The 26,951-nt window shown below is 44.7% G+C and overlaps 1 protein-coding gene across 1 annotated transcript; it reads right to left on the bottom strand.

Annotated features, from left to right (window-relative positions):
* Positions 1 to 9,794: 9,794 nt before the first annotated feature.
* On the bottom strand, positions 9,795 to 26,536 carry STMN4 (stathmin 4). Its single transcript, XM_054985156.1, is given in 7 exon segments — positions 9,795 to 9,854; positions 10,102 to 10,293; positions 14,334 to 14,542; positions 17,152 to 17,247; positions 18,276 to 18,306; positions 18,308 to 18,371; positions 26,448 to 26,536. Coding segments are annotated over 7 exon segments (741 nt in total).
* Positions 26,537 to 26,951: the final 415 nt, after the last annotated feature.

Here is a 26,951-nt window from a genome sequence, read left to right as displayed (position 1 = left end):
AGAGCTCTGAGACAGCCTGTGACTGACCCATGGTCACCCAGCTGGCCTCAAGTGGAGGAGTCAGGAATCAAACCCGATTCTCCAGATTATACACCAAACTGGCTCCTCATTCCAGAGCCCCCGCATAGCAGATGCCAACATTCCATGTTTACTACAAGTTCAGTCTGTCACTCTAGCCTTTGTTAGCCTCTGTTTCAGAAATACATCTTTACAATGAATAAACAAGATAGGATAAGCCACTTCATTAAGACACAACCCCATCATAAGAGGTTACAGAACTTCATATTGTATAGGATTCTGTGCTTATCTGAGCCATCAGTCTCTTTACGTCACAGGGTTGTTGTTAGGATGGTCCTTTAGAGGAGGGGCAATGAAGTTGGAAGCTACTTTGGGGTCCCCAATAGGGAGAAAAGCAGAGTAGAAATAAATAAACAATCTTCAGCAACCAGAAACCACTTCTAAATAGCCCTTGGGCCTGCTTTCCACATGTAGCAGAAGGAAGTGGTAGACTGCTGAGATTATGTAATGGGCCTCAAGTGGTAAGAATCCCATTTTTAATGCTCCCCTTGTATAAAAAGCTCACTGCATATGAAAATTAATTAGCACTTCAAGGAGAAAAGTTTTGTTCTAGGTCTTTGCACGCTGTGCTAGTTTTCCACTTTATTTTCAGTCCTTCAGCCTGGGACCACATCTGGGTCTCTGCCTGCTTTTGAGAACAGAGGGCTGGTTAAAAACAGGAAAAGTCAGTGTCGAAAAAGCCCTCAAAAGTGGACAGAGACCCAGATGTAGCCTCCTTTTTAGAATTGTCACCTCTGGCTTGGGAAATTCCTGGAAACTTCAGGGGTGGAGCCTGAGGAGGGTTGGGTTTGAGGAGGGGCAGGACCTCAAAAGGGTATAACAACAACAACAACAACAATAAACATTTGATTTATATACCACCAGGGCTTTTTTTCTGGGAAAAGAGATGGTGGAACTCAGTGGTTGGAACTCAGGACCGCACAATGACGTCACATTGGGTCAGCTGGAACAAGGGGGGAGTTTTTTAAAGTTTAAATTGCCCTTGGCAAAAATGGTCACATGGCTGGTGGCCCCGCCCCCTGATCTCCAGACAGAGGGGAGTTTAGCGGTGCGGAGGGCAATCTAAACTCCCCTCTGTCTGGAGATCAGGGCGCGGGGCCACCAGCAATGTGACCATTTTCAAGAGGTGCCGGAACTCTGTTCCACCACGTTCCCACTGGAAAAAAGCCCTGTATACCAACCAACCTTCAGGACAATTTAAGGCCCACTCAAAACAGTTTACAAAGTATGTTGTTATTATCCCCACAACAATCATCCTGTGAGGTGGGTGGGGCTGAGAGAGCTCCGGAGAGCTGTGACTGACCCATGCAGTCCAGTCTCCAAAGCAGCCATTTTCTCCAGGAAAACTAATCTCTGTAACCTGAAAATCAGTTGTAATTTCAAGAGCTCTCTAGCCACCACTAGAGCTGCTAGGTCTCCTGGTGGGGGCGGGGCATCCCTCGCTCCCAACCTCTGCCCCTCACCACCACTGACCTGGCCGGCTGGCAGAAAAGCCCCAGGGAACAGGCCTGGGAGGCAAAAAACCTCACGGGCCAGCGCACAATAGGCCCTCTCCTAGTGGGCGTGATGATGTCACTTCCAGAACTGACATCATCGCGCCTGGCAGCAGGCTTACTCCCACTCTCCAGCACCAGGTGCAATGACGTCACTTCCAAGAGTGATATCATTGTGTGAGCGCAAGGAGAGCCCCCAGTAAGTACCAGGTTCCCCCCACTCCCGCCAGGAGAGTAAGGGGAGCAGGCAACCCTAGAGCAAGCCACCGAGAGGTTGGCAGCCCCACTCCTACTCAGCTGCTCTTCGTAGGCCTCAAGCTGCTTAACAGATTTCAGGAGCATCAGCCTGACACTCAATGCTGCAATTTCGTGAGCTTATCTTCCTGATGAGTTTGAGGGCCAGCTGAAAAGCAACCACAGGGCAGATGTGAGCGCCTGTCCACTGTTTACCCACCTGTGACTTCATAGAAGGGAACTTCTCCCAAAATCCGCTCCCTCACCTTGCAGTATGAAATAGTAGTCTATTCTAATACCTCAGTACTCAGTTACCTCATTACTGTCTCATTCTGCTTCAGCAGTAGACCAGGTCTTTTCCCAGAAGGAGGAGGGGAGAGCATTGTTTAGGTGGGAGTGTCGGTTGCTGTTGAAGCAGGGCTCATTTTGAGGGGGAACACGCAGGAACGCAGTTCCGGCAGTTCCCCAAAGAGGTCACGTCAGGTGGCCCCGCCCACCTGACTCTTGGCCATTTTGGGCGCGTTTCAGCCTGGATTGGGGTTGAAATGGTGGTAGATCACTCTCTCACTCAGCAGCAGCCCGATCCTGACCATTTTGGGTCCCTTTTCAGCCATTTTCAACCCTTTTTGCCATTTTGGGCCCAATTTTGGCCCTGAATGGCCAGGATTGGGTCCAAAACAGCTAGGATAGGTGATGCCAAGGGGTGTGGCACATGCAAATCAGTTATGCTAATAGCACACTTCAGGTGATGGCAAGGGGCGTGGCATATACTAATGACTTGTGCAAATGAGTTATGCTAATGAGTCCCTCCAGCTCTTTTTCTGCAAAATGACCCCTGTGTTGAAGTAAACATCTATATAATACCAGAGCCTGTAGAATGGCAAAGGACTCTCTTGACCACCTTCTTTGTTTCCTACGACAACAGCCCTTTGCACCTCCTAGCCTCACAATTCTCTGTATTCTGACAGCCTTGGCCTTTCAGTCATTGCTAAGCAACCGGCTCAACAGCCTTTAGATATCTTCAGGCCTGGTATTTGATTGACTGACACGAGCCCTGTTAAGTCATTATGTTTTTGGCTACCCAACTGTATGTAAGGAGAAATGGGGCTATATGTGATCCTCTTGGTCACTCACTATTATGTGTATGAACAGAGCAATGTGACTGTTTTCCAACTTTGGTATCTGCTACCCCAAATCCAGATTTTGGAGGGTATATGTACATTTACCAAAGCTAGAACACATACATTTGAGAGACAGTGTGGTATAGAATGTCAGACTAGGATCTGGAAGAACCAAGTTAATATCGTTCCTCTGACCTTGTGCCTGTCACACTCTCTTAGCCTAAGCAGCCTCACAGGGTTGTTGTTCTAGGAAAAAGGTGGAAGAGGGGAGAATGATGTTGTAAGCCACTTTGGGTCCTGATTGGGGAGAAAAGCAAGCTGACCATATGCATTAAGGATGGTAAATACCGCGCACTCCTGTTACTGTGAGGTTAGAATACGGAGCTGCCAATCTCTAGGTGGGGCCTAGAGACCTCCTGCAATTACAACTGATCTCCAGACTACAGAGAACCATTCCCCTGTAGAAAATGGCTGCACGATGGCATTATACCCTGCTGAGGTCCCCCCACTCCCCAAACCTTGCCCTCCACAGTCTCCACCTCCAAATTTCCAGGAATTTCCCAGCATGGATTTCAAAACTCTATTAGAACACCAAAGCTTCCTTTAGAAACATAGCAAGACTGTTCTGGCTTTTGGAAGCTGGGATACCCTGGCAGAAGATGATCGAAGATGAGAAGAGGGTATTTGCCATGCTTGGGCAGGTTTCCATTTTATTTTAACATGACATTTTAATCTTTTCTTTATATGGGATGAGTTGCCAGTTTAGATGAATCAATCAGTTAATCAGTCCCTGTATAATTATCTATCTGTGGGATGTGTGAATGGAACTCCACCAGCATTGCATTAAAATTTCCTACTTTTAATTTTAGAATCAAAACTATTGACTTCATTGGAATGAAATTTTCCCACTAAAAAGATTTGCAGTGCAACCCTAAGTGGAATGATTCCCTAAGTCCATTGAAGTCCATCGTTTTAAAATAGTGTAATTCTGCTTAGGAGTGAAGTGATGTATCAATATTTAACATAATTACTGCCCTGACAAAAACTGCTTCTTTCTTGCTGACTTAGTTACATGGCTCACTCATGGATCATATTGTGAATGGAACAACATCATAATGCCACTGTGTAGTCAATCAAATCTTACTGAGCAATGGCATTACTGAAGACAAGAGAGGGTGACTGAGAGTGAGGGCAAATGAGGGCAAGTGAAGTGAATAATCTATTTTTGCAAGGAATCCATTTGGGAAAGGGAGCGTTTTTTTTAGCATTGCCAAAAATGTTCACCAAAGCAGCGATTAGTTTCTACCCATCATCAACTATTTAATATCCTACTATATAAAAGCTGAGCTGTATTGGTGATGATGACTCACTTTTTAATCCCCTTGCAGGCACACTGAGGGGCCTGTGGGTGCGCCTGAACCAGAATAAAAGGAAAGTCGTCAGCACAGCATGGCGACCTGGCAGGGCTGCTGTGGGGCCTTAGGAGGTCTGTGCCAGGCCACTGTGCCACCTGTGGCAGGCCTCTGAGGGGCTGCGGAGCCAGCAGGAAGGTGCAGCACAGCTCTGCAGCCACCACAGAGGCAGTGGGAAGGCCGTGCCCAGGGATGCGGGCCGCTTTCTTCTCACAACGGGCTCTGATGCTAGTGTATTGATATTCTCAGAAAGGATTTAGGGGAAGGGTTATGGCTCAGTGGTGGAGCCTTTGCTTGCATACTAAGAGTGCCAAGTTCAGTCTCCAGCACCTCCAGTGGAAAGGATCAGGTAGAAGGTGATGTGGAAGACCTTTTCCTAAGAGACCCTGGAGATCCACTGCCTGTCTGATTAGACAATACTGACCTTGATGGACCGATGGTTTGATGATGCACTGTAAGGCAGCTTCAAGTGCATGATTAATCCTGAGATTTGTGTATAAAATACACATCCTTTAATCCCTCATATAGTCAGGAAGCGTAACCAGCTGAACAGAAAAAATGTTCCTAGGCAATATTTCTGGTCTAACACATGATGCTCTCGCACACAAGACAAGGCAATGCAGAGTAGTTACACATTAGGAGAACTGATTTCTGTGGGCTTAAACTCTCCCGACTGTTTAGGATTGTGGCTAGGATGTTTAATTTCTTTTTAAAAATAATTGGCGTTAATCTTTCTAGCATTTAAACAGGCTTTTGCATGGACACCTGCTCTCCTAATCCCACATAAGGCTGAACTCACATTGCTGTGAGGAAAGGATGCTCATGTTCAGAGGCATTTTTTCTATTATTTTGGATTTTCTATGATCTAACAATAGTCTCATATGTGAGGGCTGGTATTGCCCTTGAGGTTCTCTCTTCCTGTTTATGAGAACCTCCGATCATGAGAACAAAGAAAATTCCAGTGGGGCATTTGTAATGCAGATGAACATTCTGGCGAACGTAAACGGCATGTGTGTGTAAAGTGCCATGAAGTCGCAGCCAACTTATGGCAGTGCCTGCTGAGGTTTTCCAGGCAAGAGACTAACAGAGGTGGTTTGTCATTGCCTGCCTCTGCACAGTGACCCTGGTCTTCTTTGGTGGTCTCCCATCCAAGTACTAACTAGCGCCAACCTTATTTAGCTTTCAAGATCTGATGAGATCAGGCTAGCCTGGGCTGTCCAGGTCCACATATACTTGCATGATAAACTTGTCTGATGCAACAGCCACTTCTGGCCAGTGAGAAGACCCTAAGACTGCTCCACATGTCACCCTATATCTCAGTGTTCTCATTGTGCGCAAAATATACCCGCTCCACCAAATTGTAAGAAAGAAAAGGAATGCTGGCAGTTTTATTTATATCCATCAGGTACAAAAAAAGGGACAGCTTGTTGCCACAAGCAGAACAGCTACAAAGGTCCCTTCCTTTCCTTTTCCTTCCCGTCCCTTCCCCCTCCCTCTTGTTCACTCAGCATTTCCCTGTCAAGAAGGGGCCAGCTCGTGATGAATGACCCACATCATAGCAATCCCTGGAGATGCTGTTTTGTTTTTCACTAATCGAAGACCTAAATGCCTCCTTCGGAAGCAGGGGAGCCAAAGGTTCCAGTGGGGTTTGCAATCAATAATGCCAAGCATGACAGACCTCTACAGCAGGAAGCTGGAAATAGCTTACCCCTCCCAATAATGGAGTCATTGAAAAGCCGCCCCACCCCCACCCGGCTGCGCTTTCTAGGCAACGGCTCTGGGAAGGGTAGCCAGTGGACACCCACCTTTTCCTCTTTGCCCTGCTGCTTGCTGATCTTGTATTTTCTTCTTGAGATATCTTGACTTAAGAGATCCCCCAGGCTGTATCCCATTATTTAACCAACCCAAGCCATAGGCCTCTTCAGAGGCTTGGATTTTAGCATATAGATATGGTTTCTGCATTAAAAAGTTAATAGGAAATGCGTGTTATCCATGCACAGCTGGAACTGTGGTTGGCTTGCCATATGTGATGCTGCTCTGAAAAGTGCATGTTTGCCTTCTGGAATGGCTGGCTCTGGCTGAAAATAATTAAATTTGTATTACCCATTTTTACCCAAACCTTTTTGTTTTGTGGAACTCGGAAGAGGTCATTTGAACTTAATTCTTTTGGAATCCTCCTTGTCACTCTTATATACCCCCAATTTGTGTTTTTATTGTGTGCATGCTGCACACACACAGGCATTTCTGACTGCTACTTCTTTTGCCTCAAAGCTGAGCTAGAACATTCACAAACCATGAGAATAGATTTAGGTGGGTAGTTGTGTTGGTCTGCAGTAGAACAGCAGGATTTTTGAGTCCAATGGCACCTTAGTGACCATCAAGATTTTCAGGGTGTAAGCTTTTGAGAATCAAAACTCCCTTCTCCAGAGTCAGACATCTGTGTCGGAAGAAGGGAGCTGTGACTGAAAGCTTACACTCTGAAAATCTTGTTGATCTCTAAGGTGCCACTGGACTCAAATTCTGCTGTTCACAAAACATTTTTCCATCCCCATGAACTGTGCCACATGATCTGAGAGGAACATTCCAAGATCATTTGAGATGGCACAGTAGATGCTGGGAGTTTGTTTCATCATTCACAACTTTGCTAAAATACCTGTTTGATATGGCCAAGGCCAAGGCTGAGCTGTCAGCATCAATGACGAAGCAGTCATGTGGGATAGCAATTAATTAATTCACAACCAGTGAATGCTTCAAGTTTTCCGTAGAAGTCCTAAGCAAAATTTCAGAGAAAGCTGTCCCTACCAGCATATGGCCAGACATACTCTAGAGTAGAGATGGGCATGAAACGGGAAAAAAATAAAATGAGAGTTTTGTGTTTCATCACATTCCACGAATCACGAAACGCGAACTTCCACAAAATTGTCCCCTTTCATGATACAATTTGTTAGTTTCGTGATTCGTCAGAACCTGGGGCACTTCAACGCCCCCCTTCATACCCAGAGATGCCAAACTCGCAGGGAGACTTCAGCAGGGTCTCTTCCACCCACCTTCCCAGTTTGGCCAAGACTGCAAAACGTTAACTGGAACCCACATAGCTGGGCCTCAGAGCCAGGCAGTGGCCCTGAGACTGGGCTTGGGAGGAGGGCCCCAAAACCACCACACAGACACCTGCCCAGTTGGGAGAGGTGCACAAAATAAAACCAAAGGAAACAAGAGTGTGAGCCCTCAAAAGAGCAGAGAAAGAATTAAGAAGAAACAAAGACAAGCAAATTAAAAATAAGGGAGGCCTCAGTCAAGCTAGGCCCCAGAGCCAGGCAAAGGCCTGAGATTGGGGTGGGGTGGGGTGGAGGAAAAAAGGCACCTTCACCCAAAGACCTTCCCAGCAAGGACTAGTGAGGAAAATAAGAAAGAGGCTTTTCAGTCTCTTTTGAAGCAGCAGCAAACTCAGCCAAAAGCTCTCAACTCCACTCTCTCTCACTCCAAATCCCAGCAACAGATCCTTCCTCTCTGTCTACTGGAACTAAAAGCACAAGGCAGAGAGAGGTGCCTTATATAACAAATGCTCACACAGAGCAGAACGAGAGGTCTGTGGTTGACAGACAGACCTGCCTAACAGAGTTTGGAGAGATGAGATTGGTGTTCCCATGGCTACAGAAGGCCCATCTCCTTGGTTGCCTAGGGGATTAATCCCCCTGCTCCTTGCTGTATAGGGCAGAACAGAAGCTCTCCAGTTGGCAAGGAGAGCTGCCTATCAAGGCTATGTGGGCTAAGATTGGGGTTTCCAGTGGCAACAAAAGGTCTGCAGACATTCCAGGCCTATGTTGCCTATGGAATCAATGGATTGGCACCAGCCTGTCTGGCATCACAAACCATTCATGAATCAAACACGTTGGGCCAAAAAGTCATGACTTTCGTGGAAACCGCAGCACCACAAAATGCGTTTCGCAAAACACAAATCGGCCTGATTCATCATGAAATTTGATTCGTATTGTGCCCATGTCTACTCCAGAGTTGTTCCCTGGATAACCTTTGCAAGAGACTGCATGCACATGTGAAATCCTCATGAGAAGGAGGAATGGAGTGAGGCGGGGGTAGACTGAGAAAATGGCAGGCAAAGGAGGAGTTAAATGCCGCCACCACTTGTAGCTTTAATGTATCTCTTCCCCAGGTTTTTCCCCCTATAAACAAAGCAAGCATTGGGATTTACAAGCATTCATTCACATGGGACATCTAGTTTGACATGACAAATGTTTAAGTAAATATTTTAAATTTTATCTAGCCAAACATATTAAATTCTATCTTGTCGATTTTACATATAGGTTCCCCCTCTTAAAACCTCTCAGTCTGACACATTTTGTAAATGAGAATGCTGTGAGGAAGAGAATTCTAAGCAGGCGAAAGAATATCAATCTGAATTTATGCAGAGATATTTGAATTCTGAGGGCTTGCTTAAGAAGCTCCTCCCAAATCCTTAGCAGTTTTAAATCTGGTATTGGTTTTCTAACGTGAAGTCAGGTGCACATCTAAACTGAGCTATTTCTATGGTTAGAATTCATTTTTGCATTTTTGTTTTCATTTTACCACAAGGTGACATGGCCTCTTTGAGGAGGTAACCTTTCTGAACCCAACTCTACAAGGAATTTTCTAGTAAATTGTATAGATTGAAGGTTTTTGAATTTGACCACAATTTAGCAAGATTCTCCTATATTTATAGTATTGGGTGGCTTTGATTTCAAAAGGAGGATGGAAGGATTTGGTTCGTATCTGACAATACTGAATCTCTGGCAAAAGCTATTTATTTTATTATATTTGAAACAAAGGATCTGTGGGTTTGAAATCACCACAACCAACCACCTCAGGTTAAACAATGCCAGGCTGACAGGGCCTGGGAGTTAGAGATGAGAGGAAGAATTATGAAGGAGACACATAAATGAGGACATTTTCTTCACACTGGTGACAGACCTTAATGGCAACAACATACAAGACAACATTCACCCCAGAGGTGACTTTCCTTCCACTGCTTGCTCCTGGTTCGTCACCAAATTAATTTACATAGCTATCCACTCCCACCCCTGCCTCGACACGTTCCCACCACACCAAAGTTAGTTTGGGTTCCTTACTGGACACTACCAGTGTGGGAAAAAAATGACAGAACTTGGGCTAAAACTTGCCGCCATTTTGGGCGTGTCCAGTCATCCACCCCCACCCAATATCCCTCCCCCAAATGCTCACGCTTCTTCCAGCTTTCACTTCCCCTTATGTCCCCCTCCCTCCCTGAAACACACAAGATGGCTTCACCAATCAATTTCTTTACATTCACAAACAACGAAAGCAGAGGACAATCCCAATTCGTCAGTCAACACTTTGTGCTGAAGCAGCCGCCACCATGACCGCCGCCTGCCGCCATCCTTCCTTGGAGTTGTCAGTCCAAACTGTCACTGTTCCCAGGGGCCTCTTTACCTTGAGGCCTCTTCCTTTAGCTCCTTGTTCTTCCGAACCTCCTCAGCGTGTTTGTCCTGTGAAGGTAGATGGAAAGGGCATGTCTTCACCACAGTTTTAGTCCTCTTTTAACTGTCACGGCTCCCACAGAACTGACTACTGATCTTGGTTGAGCTTTATGCTACTGTAATATATTCAAATGAAAACACTATCAGTAAAAAGGGGTCCCTTTTGCTCCCACCCATTTTGGCCTACTATACTATTCCCCCCTTTTAGTCCAATCCAAACAGTTTGCCTCTCTTTTCACTAGAGCAGGCTGCTCACCTTCTCCTGCAAGCGTTCCAACATAGCAGCTAAATGAGCCTCTCGGTTCTCCTTGTTGGATTCCATTTTATGGATCAGCCTCTCCTTGGCCATCTTGATGAAATTGTTGTTCTCTTCAATGGCTTTCTGGATGACTTCCCGTTCATGCTCCCGCTTTCCTGCCAGGTGCTTTAGGAGCTCTGCTTCCTGGTACTAAACACACAAACAATGTGAGGGAGAAAAAAAGTATTGGTTGCTGGCAGTGATGGAGAACTATGCAGAAGTCAACCGCTGTAGTCTCAATTCTACTGAAAAAATCTGGTCCAGTGAATTCATGCCCTGCTTACTACCATCTCAGTCTGTGCCTTCAACCTATGGGCCGAACTAGACGTGACAGTGTCCTTGTGTCCACCATGGGAATACTGCTACCACTTTAAAACCTAAAACGGGCAATTTAAAAATGCTGCACCACAGCATGGCAGGACGAGGCGCTCTTGTTCCCCCCTCACACCTTTTCAAGTGCTGAAATGGCTGGGGGCGGGGGGGAGGCATTTCAACACTTGAAAAAGTATGGAAGGGGGGAATGTCTCTTTCCACTGCACTGCAACTACATTTTTAAATCACTCCTTTTAGGCTTTAAAATAGCTGCAGTGTGTCCCCATGTAAGACATGAAGATGCCATCATGTCTATTTGGGCCCTGTGTTGTGCCAAAGAGACTAGATCTGCATGACAGATCTTTCCATAGTTTGGCAAAGGGATCAGTTCACACAGCCCTGTTACTCATACCTGATACTGTCTTTTGGAATTCTGAGACTTTCACTAAGGGTGAAGAATTCACACAAGAGTAGATTATCATCAAAGAAACGGGGCTGATTGCTTGTCACATAATAAAGCAGCAATTTCTGCATTCCAAGTCTCCCATATTTTCCAGTCCAGTGCAGGGATGGATACCACTGCATGGCTGATCCTTTTTGGTTAAGCACTATGACAAACTTGGGACCTTGCATGGAGCAGTAAAAGTGTCATCATTCTATGTGCACATGTTTAGGCATAGCGGTTTTCTTTTCTATATAAATAAAAATGCGGGCAATCCTTGAGTAATATGAGTGAGCCGCTGGTTACAATTATTCGAGGGGACAGCTGACCGCGCCTGGTTTAAGACACGAAGCATTCTTTTGGCATTCCCTTGGCCCCCTGTGCATACACACACCCAGGACCACAGGAGGTGCTTCAGCTCTGTGGCAGGGTGCCCACTGGAAAGAATCAGCTTCACGCCTGGGGTTACATTGTGCCCACGTACTCTCCTGTACTTTGGAATTGCCCAGCATAGAAGCGCTTCTCACAATGTAAAGGGGGGCAAATTCTAAGACTTATTCCAACTTCCTTTTTTCAATCCCAATGAATTTATTTGAATGTGCAACTACATATCTTAATGAGCACCAACTATATATCTATAGGAAGTGGCTAAATATTTTAAAGGGCAGAGATGCCAGCGCTTGATCTCAAAATGATTATTAATATTAAATTTTCATCTCGTCTTTCCTCCAAAGGCCTCAGGACAGCAGATTGCCCCCCTCCCCATTTTGTGGATCTCACCACTTCTAGTTCGTCATTTTAACTACACTTCACTAGATTTCACACCCTATTCATGTAAGCCATGTCTCAAATTCCATATTTTATTTATTTTTATTTACTTCATTTATAGCCCACTTTTCACCCCAAAGTGGTTTACCTCATTCTCCTCCCCTCCATTTTATCCTCACAACAACCCTATAAGGTAGAGTAGGCTGAAAGTGCATGACAGGCCCAAGGTCACCCAGTAAGCTTCCATGACAGAGTCAGGATCTGAACCTCAGTCTAGTCTGATTCTCTAACCACTACACCACACGGGCTCTGTGAGATGAAAAGAAGCCAGCTGTGGTCAGTCACTGGTGCCTGAGAAGTACTCTGCATGTGCTCAGTGACACTCTTATATGATTCATTACCTATTCCAGGATTGAATCCTTGGAATACAAGTTGTCCAAGTATTCAAAATCCACAGCAAAGCCAGTAATATGAGTGAGTCTCTGGATACAATTATTCGAGGGGACAGCTGACTGTGCCTGGTTTAAAACACGAAGCATTCACCTTCTCTTGGAGAACTCAGTACTTTGACTTCAAAATTCATGTACGATTTTAGACATAGTATGCGGGATTAAGATAAACAGTGTTGACAGAATATTTCAAAATCTGTTCTCAGGTGGAAACCTACCTGCCCAGAGAAGGGTTAATAGTGGATTAGGTTAACTCTGGAGAGAGGAAACCTGAGCTGAGGAAAGGAATTCATTCATCTCTCACATCCTGTTCTTGTGGCTGGTAAGGCCCATTCATGCCTGCCAAGGTCAGGTGGGGACAATGATATGAACAAAGATTCCACCTAATGGCTGATCAATAATTCACATGCTGGCAAACCACACAAACTGGCTTGTTATGGGAATTTCCTTAGATCAGCGCTTGGTGCCTCGTTTTGCTTGAAAATGCTTTTCAAGCAGTATTGCATCTGGACCGCTTTAATTTTTTTCTAAACCACCCCTGCCCCCAGAAAGGAAACGTGGTTTGGCACTGTTTCATCTGCAATGAAGGGATAGGTCCCTTTAAAATCAGCATCATGCCATGTTTTGTTAAGTTGGTGCTGTTGTCAATGTACCAGCCCGAATAGTCACATTAGGACAACCCCACAAGAGTGGGGATAGGGTTGCTAACAGCCTAGAGGGGGGGGGGGAATGTCCTGCCCTTTTAACTGCAGTTTAATGTCTGGAAATGGGCAGTTGAAGCTTTCCATGGAAGAGAAATAAACAACATCCCCTAGTAAATAACATCCCATTCAGTCTCTATTAAAGGACCAAGACATTTTTTTTCTCCAGGTTGTTGGCAGCTCTTGGTGGAGGAGACTGCTAGGGGCATAAATTCTCAAGACTTCTCTAGGCCTTGCCATTGAATTTTCAGGAACGGTTTGATTTTAAGTAAGTTTCTAGACATTTCTCTTGTGGAGACACAAAGGGAAGTTGTACAGGAAGTATTCTGCAACATTGTTTAGTAAGGTTATGTTGCTCCCACCTTCCAGGCTTTTGACCAGACAATTACAAAGGCACTGTAATGATGAACAAGCATTTGGTACATTTTTTTAAAGTTACTAAAATAATATTTTTTCTCCTGGCCATTAGCAATACTATGGCTTTCCATCCCTCACCCCCCTGCAACAAATTTAGGGTGCAAGATAGCTATGAATAGCCAGTGGGGCCATCAATGCTTTGTTTGACAACCTGTCCAAGTCAGAAGGTAAACATTTTTTTAAGGAAATAAATTGTAGTGACTAGATTACAAAGGAAAATCCTTCCAAGGTCTATTTGTTTAGTACTCTTCATCCAAGGAACAGCCCACCAAAACCGTGCAAGGGTATATGAAATAACTGTGCTAAATCTCCATTATATAATGTCTGCTGCTAAGTATAGCTGTTGAAGAGTGGATGCAGGCTAAATAAACTGAAGCTTAATCCCAGCAAGATGAAAAAGCTACTGGTGAGTAGAAGGTCTGACACAGGATTTAAGGTGTTTCCCATTCTAGACAGTTATACTTCCCTTGAATGAACAGGTCCATAGAGTAGTCTGGGATGGTCTTTAACCCAGGCCCATAAGTAGGTGGCAGCTGTGGCCAGGAGTGTCTTTTCCAGCATTGACTGGTTAGCCAGCGGCAGCTTTTCCTGGGCAGAAAAAGTTTGGCCGCTGTAGTACATTCCCTGGTTATATCTAGATTAGATTATTTCAATGCAGTTTTTGCAATCCACGCTCTATTCCAGTGTTTCCTGGAGGCCTCATACAGTTGATCATTTTGACTTACACTATGTAATCTGCCTTGAGTCTCAGTGAAGTAAATATGTGCAAGTTGGGACAGAGACAGCATTGTGAGAGCTAATGGGGTGTAGTGGTTTGAGAGCTGGACTAGGACTTGGGGAGCCTGGGTTCAAATCCCCACTTTTACATGAAGAGCAATGGGTGACTTTGGGCCAGTCACTGTCTCTCAACCTAAACCTGCTTCATGGAGTTGTTGTAAAGATGAAATGCAGCAGTAGAGAATATTGTACACCCCCCTGACCCCCTTGGAGGAAGGGGAGGATAAAAATGCACTAAAAAATTAGACAGATTCCCTTCCTGTCCTCTTGCATGACCAACCCATGAAATAGCCTCCCCTCCCTTGGTGCTGATCTGGTCCTCACCTTACGCCGCTCTTCTGCAGCCTCCAACTTCTTCTGGATCTCCTCCAGGGAAGGGTCACGTCGTCGAGGCAGGGAGGCATTGAATTCAGGGATTCCATCAAAGGAGGGTGGCTTGAGGATGACTTCAAAGGACTGGCCTGAGGTACGTTTGTTAAGTTCAATGACCTCCATGTCGGAAATGACACACCAGGTAAGGTCTACAGTATCTACTGAGAAGGAAAGGATGGGTGTAACTATGCTAGGACGCAGTTAGAAAGTGATGGGAAGAGTCTCTCAATTTGCACAGAAATAATTCAGAGGAACCAGATTTGGCGATGGACGTCTTCCAGATATTTGGTAATATAATAGAACTGGGTACTTTAAAGACCATCACATCCCATACAAACCAGCCTGAACTTTAAGATATTCCTCACAGGCTTGGTTGCACGTGGCCCCATTTAACAAGCCAAGGTATATCACCAAAAGGGACAGAGTCTTCTCTGTAGTGGCACCTGACCAGTGGGCTTCTCTCTACGCAACTATCCAGTTGACGCCTCTATCACATTTCAGGTACCCAATGAAAACATATTTTATTGACCTTTTTGGCAACGACTGTTTGTCCCTTGCATATTCTCTCATCATTGAACTAGCAGGCTATGTTTGTTTTTGTTTAAATTGCTTGTTTTTGTATCTGTTACTAAACATCAAAACGTAACTACTGTTGTAATGCACTACACATTGGTCTCCCATCTAAGTTAACTAGGATGCTCCAATTGGTGCAAAATGCTGCAGCTCGACTGTTAGCAGGAGTAAGCAGGAGCATGAACATCACTCCCATCCTACAGTCGCTCCACTGGCTATCTATTAGTTACCGTGTTAAATTCAACATATTGGTTATTACATACAAAGCTCTTCATGGCCTTGGCCCAGTATACCTATGGGACCACCTCCCTCCCTGTGTCCCTCCATGGCAGCTTCGCTCATCTGAACAGGGTCTCCTGCAGGTGCCAGCCTGTACATTGGCAAAATCAACAGCAGCCCGTACATGGGCTTTCTCTGTGGTGGCCCCTACCCTATGGAACAGCCTGCCTGAGGAGGTCAGGAGAGCCACTCCTGGCTTTCTGCAAATGATGCAAAACTGAATTATTCAAAAAGGCTTTTTAATCAAATAGGAAGGTGGTATTGTAGGGAGAGGGTCCCAGATGCTTCACTAATGAGTTAGGGACCATACACTTCACCACTATGTTGCTTTACATATTATCTGTTTCTTTAAATATGTACTCCAATGTACTACCTGTGCTTCATGTTGTCTAATGTCAGGCCTAGAAATGATTATGTTCTGTTTCAGTAATTCTTCAAGTCTGTATTGGATCCTTGCTAATGCTATGTCTTTGTAAACTTGCATTTATTTATCCTATGGCATTGTTTACGGAAAAGTTCTTGACAATGTATGGAAATATTGTTGATACTGTATGGAAATGTCCTTGATACTGATTGTGCCAATCTCACACTATGTAATCCGCCTTGAGTCTCAGTGAGAAAGGTGGACTATAAATGACATAAATAAGTTTCATGATTTTACATGTTGTATCTTTTACAATTTTCTTTGTTCCTTAAGAGCTTGCTCTTCCCTCCTCCTACCTGCAGGGAAAAAACGGGCAAACTAAACAGAAAAAGAAAGCTTTGATTTCCTTCTCCTTTATTAGCTTGACAAAGGATGAGGCGCTGTTCGGAGAGAGGTCAGGAAATGGTGGCTTTCTTTTTGATAGAGCCATAGGAGAAAGAGATGAAAGAGGGTGGATGCCTGTAAGAGCTATTAGAATTGATACACTACAGCAGTGTGCCTCATTTAGAAGCGAATATATGAATTGTTCCTCATTCTTAAATAAAGTTTGCAGGTGCCAGCTGGTAGTGGGCAAACTCCTGGCAGTTTGCTCCATGGCTGCTGATTGGCAGGAAGTAGCAAGCCTCCTGGCTATTGCCCACCAATGGGAGGCAACCTGGTGGTGTGCATGCTCCGGCTGGGTGCAACAACATCACTTCCAGAATTGATGTCATTGCGCCAGCTGTGGGAGTGCTCCTGCACTTTGCCCAGAGCGGATTTCAGCTCCTAACAGGCCAATTAGTAAATAAAAAGGGGCATCAGCAAGTACTGGGACCCTGGGAGACCACGAAACCCTATTCTCTTAAATCAACTGAAAGCCAAGGCTGATTGCAGATATTCAGTTGCTTTAGTCACCAGATGGTGTCTTGACCAAACAGTAGCATAACTTTTGACAACAACAGGCATCTGATCTGATCTGATCTCCAGAGAGGGCCGTAGAGCGAGTAAAGTGGATAGGTCAGTTTCCTCTATATCCTTCCGTTCTGCTGCTGTCTCTTTGTTTACCCAGAATGCTGTTCTGAGGGCTTCCTTCCAGCTCCCACCTTCTTCTCATGGTTCTTTGTCTAACCTCTATGAGGGTGAAATGTGCTTTTAGCATCTCTCTCCATCCTAATTTAGATAGATAGCTAGAATGCCCATCCTTCCATTTTATCACAACCTGGAGTTGATTAACAATACAGGAGATCCTCTTTTTTCCCTAAAGCAACAAGATTTTTGTGGACTTTCTTCCTAAAGCAGCATCCCCCTTCTGCTGAGCAAACCAGCTCTCAAGCGAGCAATTTGCAGGCTTTGGATGTCTTTTCATGGCACTTGGAGCCCAGCAGCTGCCACATGCAAACGAGCACAATGCAGATCGGCCAGTTGTGTTGTGAAAATGCCAAAGAGGCTATGTGAACTGTATGCAATCAGCAGCAGCCCCAAGACAACAAACATCTTGTCGGTTTGTCCACTTACCTTCATATTTGTAAGACGGTTTGTTTAAGTGGTCTGAGAGGAAGCACGAGCAGAAGAGAGACACCAGGGGGAGCTCCTTCATTTTTTCTTTGTAAGCTGTAGAAAGACCACCAAGGAAAGTTATAACTCCATCAATAAAAGCGGCTGCCTTTTCTCCCTTCCAAGAGTCTATATCTTTGACCCCTAACCATACACTATCAAAGAGCTTATCCAGCTGCCGCCACCCCCCCCCACACACACAAAAAGTACTTGCTTTTATAAGGTATTTCCCACATGCTTCCCACTTGCCATTTCTTGGATGAACCAGAAGATCGTGGGCCCTTCTCTAGGGAGAGAAAAGGAAGTACTCAACAACAGTTGCTTAACACCCAAAAGAAAAATTACTTCCTTTACACGGGAATGCTATTGAGTATTTCCTTTGCTCTCTTCTTTATCATAATTGTAAAGAGTCCAGTAGCACCTTTAAGACTAATCAACTTTACTGTAGCATAAGCTTTCGAGAACCACAGTTCTCTTCATCAGATGCATCTGACAAAGAGAACTGTGGTTCTCAAAAGCTTATGCTAAAGTTGGTTAGTCTTAAAGGTGCTACTGGACTCTATGATTTTGCTGCTTCAGACTAACACGACTAACTCCTCTGGATCTTCTTTATCATGTGATTAATGCTGATATGAGAGAGGAGGGTGACCCTTGAGTTTCCCTCACGGTGTGGAAGGCCTTTCTTTTGTAAATAGAATTCTTGGTCAAATTATAAGAATAATGAATGTAGCACAGAGGAGTGAAGGGTTCTGGACATATTCTCCTGCCTAACAGGTCCCAGTTGCCTAATCCAGATCACAATAATACTGGGATTCCCCAGAAGAAATGAAGAAGAAAAGGTAGCCTGCCTATCTCCAGAATTCTTCCCATTTTCTTGCAGAAATAAGGACCAGGCATGGAAAGCCAGTCTGTCCACTTGACCACCTGTGTGGCCCATGTCTGCAAAATGGAGCAAAAGCATGAATCTCTTGGTTTGGGATCAGGTTCCCGAATGAGCTGTGTGCCAGTTTCTTGGCTGTAATAGCAAGCAGAGCTTCAAGGATCTCATTGCTTATCTAATTGGTAACCTAACCCTGTTTCCTTACCAGCTAGTGTCATGATGTGTAATGTTCTAGGCCCTCTTGCCGAATGGGTAGGTTGATGAGGATCGTGTCCAGCAAATGAGCTCTTCCTTGTGAACTCTAGGAACAAACAAGCAAAGGGGGGGGGGGGAGCATGATTTAATAGGTCAAGATTTGTACTTGGATTGTTCCAGGAGACGTGGGAGGATATATAAGCTCTGGTCACACAACACTATTCTACAGAAGAGAAAAACCACTCCTTGGCTGAATCCACACTTACCAGCATAGTGCTAAACAGTCAGAATGATAGCATCTTCCTGGTGCTGTTTCTGATGTCATCGCCCCATGAGAGCGGCATCGTGGCGCAATGATGTCATAAAATGCACTGGGAAGACGCTATCATTCCGACTGTTTAGCGCTATGCTGGTAAGTGTGGATTTGCCCCTTGTTTCCTATCCAGGTTAGGCTATTCTTCTTTTAAAAGATAAATATATCCTACATACCATGCCACAGAAAAAGTGCTTTCTTTAACCTGTAGAAATCTTTCCAGTCACAACTGAATATTTGGCCCTGTTTTCTCCTATTTCTAAAAGAGTGGGTAAGAGGACAGAGCACTGAGAGGCACAGATGGGACGTTCCTTCACCGCTGGAAATAGGGCTTGACCTGAAGTCTCCTTTTGGGTGCTCCCCAAGGTGAAAAAACAGAACCTCAGCATGAGGGGACCCTAAATACATGGCTATGGAGAGGGGAGTGGTTGCACTAGGCTAATGCAATTCATAGTTCCAAGAACATGGCACACCTTGTTTACTCTTCAGTAAACTCTGTTTCATAAAGAAAGGATGATTCTGTAGAAATATATTTTCCTAATACGGTCTTGCAAATGAGACAATTCACGGCAAGGTCCAACTAGCCCACCACATTCTGGTTCAACTCACTTTTAATATTTAATATGTTTAATATTTTTAATATTTATATCCCACTTCCCCACCACCATCATGTGTCCAGTGGAGCATCTGTCCAACTGGCTTAACACAAGGTCTAATTAACTTACGAGTGGGTCTAACCTATTGGGAAGCCAAGCCTTTTGCTGTGGAAGTGGAGCCCTTCATTTCAGAGGTACCAGGGTGGATTTGGATAGGCAGTGGGGCACACAGTATTTTTTGCACATGCTCTGAGGCTGATCTGTTCATCATTGCTCACATGCTCTAGGGATGATCCCTGGTAATCAGCTGAAGAATCCAGTTGTGCTGCTTTAGGTATATAAAAATATGGACGGGAGCACCTGTAGCCAAGCCAGGTACCTTTGCTCTATTCAACCACAAAGCTTTAAAGAGTTCTAAATGGCATTCCAACCCATGTGGTTCATGCACATTGGTCAGTCAAAGGCAGCACTTGGACCTTGCAGGCACCAAGTCTCTGATGACTCCAATGTTTAAAAATAAAAAGCTGCTCAGTGAGGGAGGAAAAACAAAACTTAAAGAATGGAAACTATTCAGTTCCAGACGTAATGGGATGCAAGTGTGCCGTTGAGCAGAGATGTGATTCATTGCGTTCTAACAGGCCAGTGGGCATCAACTGGAGCGTCGCTCCATCAAACCAAGCAAAACTTGGCCATCCTCCCCCCACCCCATTGTACAGAACAGCTCAGCCCTGTACAAGGCATACAGGAGAAGACCATAAACCCTGCTGGAGCAGACCAAAGATCCATATACTCCAGCATCCGGTTTCAAATGGTGGACGCCCAGATATCTCTGTGTAACTCAGGAGCAGAACACAAGGGTGACACCAATCCCGATAAAGCACTTGATGCACAAGGGCAATACCTATCCCCATAATGTCCTTGATATTTAAAGGTCTCTGAAGCTGGAAGTTTAATTTATCTATCATCTATCCATCAACTATCTACCATTTATCTATCCTATTATCTATTTATCTACCATATTGTGTGTGTTCTCCATAGGTTTACTAGGGGGAAGTGAAAGAACGTTATGAAGCAACAAAGAATTGTTGGACATGCCCATGATTAGAATAAGATAATTCCTTAAAAGCATGCCTATCTGGACCTCTCACTCTATTCACAATACCATGTTCTCCTTCCTTCCCCTGGAATTTGGTAGGTGGCATTTGAACATGGCACATGGACACATGAAGCTGCCTTATTCTGAGTCAGACTATTAATCTATCAAGACTTGAATAAGATGCAATTTAACATAAGTGCCAGGTTCTCCACCAGGATAACAAAAATGCAGAGCATGCATACTGGATGGGGGATACACTTCTGGGTAGCAGTCTATGAACAAGATATTGGGATGAGCAGTCATTGTGATGCAGCACCAAAAAAAGGTGAACACAATCTTGCATCTGACAAAGAGAACTGTGGTTCTTAAAAGCTTACGCTACAATAAAGTTGGTTAGTCTTAAAGGTGCTACTGGACTCTACTATTTCACAGTCTTGGAGTGTATTAACAAAGGCATAACATCCAAATCACAGGATGTCATCATTATCCCACTATATACTGCATTGGTCAGGCCCTACCTGGAGTACTGTGTGCAGTTCTGAAGGCCTCACTTCAAAAGGATGTGGACAAATTGGAACGGGTGCAGAGGAGAGCAACCTGGATGATCAGGGGACTGGAGACTGAGCCCTACGAGGAAAGACTGAGAGACTTGGGAATGTTCAGTTTGGAGAAGAGGCGGCTGAGGGGAGCCATGATTGCTCTCTTTAAGTGTTTAAAAGGTTATCACTTAGAGGAGGGAAGGGAGCTGTTCCTGTTGGCAACAGAGACTGGAAACAATGGGTTTAAACTACAGGAGGGAAGGGCCGAATCCACATTACCTCCGCGCGTCCTGGTGTTGCACTAAATGTCCGCGAAACACCCGGAAGTATAGCGTCTTTCAAGTGCGATTCAGAAATCGCGCTTGAAAGACGCTATACTTCCGGGTGTTTCGCGGACATTTAGTGCAACACCGGGACGCGCGGAGGTAATGTGGATTTGGCCAAGGTATGGGCTGGATGTTCGGAAAAACTTCTTCACATTAAGAGGAGTTAGCCATGTTAGTTTCAAGTTGCAAAATAGTAAACAGTCCAGAATGCATCTGACGAAGAGAGCTGTGACTCTCAAAAGCTTATGCTACAATAAAGTTGGTTAGTCTTAAAAGTGCTACTGGACTCTCTTTACTATTTCACATTAAGAGCAATTCAGCGGCTGCTTAGGGATGTGGTGGGTTCCCCTCATTGGCAGTCTTCAAGGAGCAGCTCCATGAATACTTGTTGGGATGCTTTAGGCTGTTGCTGCATTGGGAAGGGGGTTGGACTGGATGGTCTGTAAGGCCCCTTCCAACTCTATGATTCTAAGATCAGTACGGTCTATTCTGTGTCAGTGGCTCTCCAGGATTTCCGGCAGAGATCTTTCACATCACCTACTGCCCAGTCCTTTCAATAAATTCTTTTCAATAAATAAATTCAAGATGGTGGGCATTGAACCTGGAAGCTTCTGTGTGCAGGGCTTGTACAATACCACTGAGCCATAGCTCTTGTCCCATAGGAAAGGTCTGGATTAGATGACTGCTAATGAAACCCTTTCCATAGGTTTTTTAAAAAGAAAGAGACAAGGTATGAGAATGCGTGGAGCCTGACCTCCAAACCTACATCCTAGCTGGATCGAATCCATATATAGCAGCAGGTGCTGTGGCAACAAGCCCTGGAGAAAATTGGGCTGTTGTGCATTCATTACCTCCCCATCTGACACTGCTGCTGTCAGACTTCCAGGATCATCCCACTCACTGGTTACATAACTCCTTGCAAGCTGCAACTGCATAGAAACTTCCCGGTGGATAGGAAATGGAAGGGGAGTAAATCTTCCTAATCCACTTTCACATGCTTAGATCAGGTTTTGCACTGGCCATGACCATAAAGCCAATGGGAAATGTACATCAGCCATCACACTGAGGTGCTTTTCTTTCATTACGGTATTAGTAAAGAGCCCTGGTTTAAAGAGTTTTCTTAGCCCAATGTGGAAATGTGAGGCTGGGGGCGTTTTCAGAAAGGACTGGGGGGGGGACTTACCTGTTCCCTCCCATCCCAGGCATGTGTGTTGGTTTTCCATGCAGGGATGCAGAGAACCCCTGTCCACTTCCACAAGCTGATGAACATGGGAAATGTGCAAAACATTCTGCATGTGCTCAAAAGCATGATATTTTTACTTCATATGTTCCAGAGCTGTACCTCAGCATTGAAAACTTGGAAGCTGACTGTTTTCTCAGAAAGGCTGGTTAATGGGGCACTCAGTACATGCTCAGAGGCAATGTTTTTGTTGTCCTATTTTGTTTCATGGGCTATTATGAAGAATCTTCCATCATTCCCAAATCCACGTAAGCCTCACATTCCTTGCTTCTTCCTTGCCCTCATTCTCTGGAAGCTTTCCTCCCCTCACCCATATGTTGAATTGCTAAAATCAAAGCTGTCGGGGCATCTTTCCGTCTGATTCTAGATCTGCTGGGGGGATGGGGATGCTATTTATAATAGTTTCTTGGTGCTGATGGACCAGCCCTCTCTCCTTTATTAGGACTTTCCAGGCTCAAAAGCTTTTGCCAGCAGCTCTTGGAGCTTAGCCCCATTTTGGATCCAGAGATCTGCAGCATCCCCACGCATCTGCTGAGCTGTCTCCGCAGATGGTTTCTCTGGAAAGCTCTGCTCCACCCACTCCTAATAAAGAGTGATGCAAGGGGTGAATGAAAGAGGACCAAGCCGGTGCAAAAGAAGCAGCGGGGAAATGCTGCCTTCTGGCCAGTGGTTTCATCAGGAATGCTCTTGTACTTAATCATTCAGGGTGGGAGGAGGAACCCACAGCTCTGTATAATACAGGATGAGCTCATTCGAGCTGAAAACAGGCAAAAAGGAGGGCGGGAGGGAGGGAGAGCATGATTGGAGACCTCGCACTGCAGACACCTACAAAGGGAAAGCTCCAGAGAACATCAGAAGATGTTTGTATGCATGTGTCTGTGTGTTTATTTATTTACTTCATTTGCATACTGCTTATCTGAAGCGAATCTCTCAGAGCAGCATCAGCAATTTAAAAAACTCAACAGCACACCTTAACAAAATATGCAGGCACAAAACGATACCCTCTCCTTGTACTAGACCTTGTGATTTCTTCTCCACCATTAACTGTTCTCCCCACCCACCCATCTATTCTTTCCACATGTGGCACCAAATGATGGGACGGTTGGTTCCAACCATCTTTTCACCCTTAGATGGCAGAGTCAAGGGAGTGGCAAAGACCACCCTCTCCTTTAAAACTGCATCCATTGGCAGGTTTGCAAAAAGACTGCCCCATTTAAGTGCCTCTGTTCACTTCCATGTCCCATCAACACCCTTCTCCAAGCATTCTCAACCCAGCTTGGAAATCCCTGTCTTACCCACCCACCCTTAGTAAACTATGGGTGGTTTTGGTCACAGCTTCAGGGTCAGAAGGGGGAGGGCTCTGGGACTTCTTTCAGCTCAGTCAGCTGCCTTCCTTTGGATATCTTTGGTGGAAACAAAAGTAAAGATTCCATGCCATAAGGAAGCCAATGCTTCTACGAAGGGTTCCCCTATAGCTTATAGTGTTCTCTGGAAATATGGGAAGGATGCTCAGTAGCATGCCATACCTCTTAATTCTTTAAGTACCGAAAGACTCCTTGATGTTTTTACTTATGTGAAACGGGATTTCAGCACTGGATAAAAAGCACGAAACCCTCAAGTCACATATTGGAAAATCTGCTGCTGATCACAGTTCCTTAGCTGAGAAGTGAAGGGTTGCCAATAGCGGTTTAATGGGGTGATATTTACCAGGAGATCTTATTTACATCTATCCCACAAAAAGCTTCAACTGCCCATTTCTATAAAGTAAGTATCTATTAAAGGACAGGATTTTTCCCCCCTCTGGGCAGCCCTAGTGTGGTATACTGGTTAGAATATCAGACTGGGATCTAGGAGACCCAGATTCGAACCCTAACTCTGCCACAGACCCTCACTGGGTGACCTTGGGCTACTCACATAATCTCAGTCTAACCTAACTCACAGGGTTGTTGTGATAATAAAATGGAGGGGGGAGAATGGTGTTGTAAGCTACTTTGGGCCCTCTTTGGGGAGAAAAGTAAACTATAAAGTTCTAAATAAATATATGCTCACATATGTACAATGATCACATGCACAGTTATCCATGTTTGCAATCCTGTTTCTGCTTTAGAAAAGATTATCTGCACATGCTTGCAAAGACAGCTTCATTATAGAGGCAGTCACGTGTACTGGTTAGAGTGTTAGACAAAGCCCATGGAGTAGTTGTAGTGTTAGGCTCAGTCTCTTCACTTTTTCCTCAATCTAATCTACCTCACAGGGTTGTTATGTGCATAAAATGAGAAGGGGGAAACCATACAGACTATCTCAGCCTCCTAAGAGGAAGGGAAGGATTAAACTGTAACAGTCAGATAGATAATTACTCCGTTGCCTGTGCTATGGCTAAGCAAAGATATTTAAATTGGTTTTGTTTCCCTGGAATGAACCACTGATTACCACTGGTTTCCTATATAGAAGTAGCTTTCTGCTAAGAAGGCAGGGAGCAAAGTCGGTTTAAGTTGAACACATTTTCATTTGTGCAAATAAGCAGTAGAGCAGAGCATGGCAGGAACGGAGAGAAGCCTATCTAAGAAGCAGAATGACTTTACTGGGTGTGCCTGTTGCCACTGGGAACCAAAGGAAGCGCTTTTTGTTAAGGTAGCAGGAAAGGGAGGAAAAGTTCCAGAGAACTGCTGCTAATTGGACTACATATTTTGGCACTGTCTCATTATAAGGAGCTCCTTAGCAGGGCCAGTTTCATACCCACATTGTCACATACCAAAAATAAAACACCTTTCCCAACCCAGTAAAATCCTGCACTCAGGCAATCCGGATTCTTTACCAAATAACTAAGTGTGCAAATAAAACAGCAAATTTATATATTTTTCTTAGTTTTTGCCTAATTTATTCTCATCCTAGGTAAGATCAAGGGGTTCTCTGGGGCATGGAAGCCACACCCCTTCTGGCTTCTGAGATTACCTACCCATTCATTTCAAGCATCTCCAGGATCATAAGGGCTAATTTGTTTTAAGGTTAAAAGTGAGAGCTGGTATTTTCACATGGTCTGTGCCTTTCCTGCACTCACAGCACATGCCATAGCCACAGATCTCTTCCTGCTTATTGTATCGGTATCAGGGTGAGTTCATGGCATGCTTGAAAGGATGTCAGTGTCAGATCGGGAATGGTCGGGGTGGGGGGGGAGTCACAGGTGCCTCCCTTTCCCCCCAAAAGTGCCTACAATAACCAATGAAATTAGATAGACTTTGGCACTTTGCCATGGGCGTCTTTAACTATATTGTTTTCTGTAATGATGTGCAACAAGCATTTCCCCTACACATAACCAATGACATGAATTAAATATATTTATTTCATTGTAAGAAACAAAATCATCCTTTTGAACAATACAGCAAGTTACTATACAAATGTTTAACAAATAATCAGTTATTATTATAATTCATCAATGATTTTGTTGTGCACAAAAAATTAAGAAGTAACTGTAACACACACACACACACCCATACACAAGAAGTAAGAAAAGAAACAGAGAAAGAGATGCAGGGGTAGGGTAGGGGTAGAGGACTTTGTGAAAGAAAGGAAGAAAAGAATCCATGAGGAGAGGGTACCCAGTTCACCCCCTCCACGTGGTGAGAACAAGAAAGGAAAAGAATGAGACAATAGGATTCAGTAAAGAGATGCTTATTTATTGATAGATGGAGGAATAATAACTGAAAAGAGTGAAAATGATGGGAGAAGAGAAAGGAAATATGCATGGAACGGAAACAACTATAGAATAGTGTGCTTTGAGAAAAATTACATGTGGGCAGACTAAAAGGGACAGAGAACTCTGTGCTACCCCCCAAAATCAGAGGACATCGGTTATACCAGAAGTGTTCTGCGCCTCCCCATGCTTAGCCTCCCAAATGTGCCACTCCTGCTTTTGAGGGTCTAGCACTTGCTTTGCTCCTAGAGGAGGTAACTTCCATGATAGGCAAAAAGAGCAGGATTCTTTTCATCTTCAAAGTTTCTTCCACTCCCCGGGTCTTTCCCAGCCCCAGCTGCTTATGGGGTGGGGTCTCACCTTGTGGCTGTTGCTACTCACCCCTTTGCAAGCCCAGTTTGTGGTCCAGCCGCTCCCAACCTCTTGCTCGCTTCTTTCCAGGGAGAGATGCTAAAAGATCCACTTAGCATCAGCCAGGCTGCCAAGCTCTCACCATGACATCACCTCTGAGCCAGCCGATTGGCTGTGCTCAGAAAGCCTGCTGATTGGGCAGCATCTTCTCGGGAAGAAGGAATTGCCTGAGTAACTCCTTGGCTAGCCTGGTGGGCTGGGGATGATGTCACACAAAAGATGCTATTTTCAAGGATGCGGAAGGGAACACAGCAAGCATCCTGGCATCAGAGGACAGGGAGGGATGCTCCAGAGACAATCTAAACGATCTAGCCTGGACAAATGAAACCCATTCCATCCACAGCAAATTATTCAACTGAAGAAGGAGGTATTTCCTTGGACGGAAAACAATATTTGGTACATTTTTATTTGCACAAGAATAGTTTCCTCAAAGACTGAGCTTTTTTTAAAAAAAGAAATGTCAGAATTTAAAAT

Source organism: Eublepharis macularius, chromosome 1, assembly GCF_028583425.1.
Source record: "Eublepharis macularius isolate TG4126 chromosome 1, MPM_Emac_v1.0, whole genome shotgun sequence".
In the NCBI taxonomy this organism is placed as follows: domain Eukaryota; kingdom Metazoa; phylum Chordata; class Lepidosauria; order Squamata; family Eublepharidae; genus Eublepharis; species Eublepharis macularius.
Note: the sequence above shows the minus strand (reverse complement) of the source record. Positions and strands in the feature narration are given on the sequence as shown.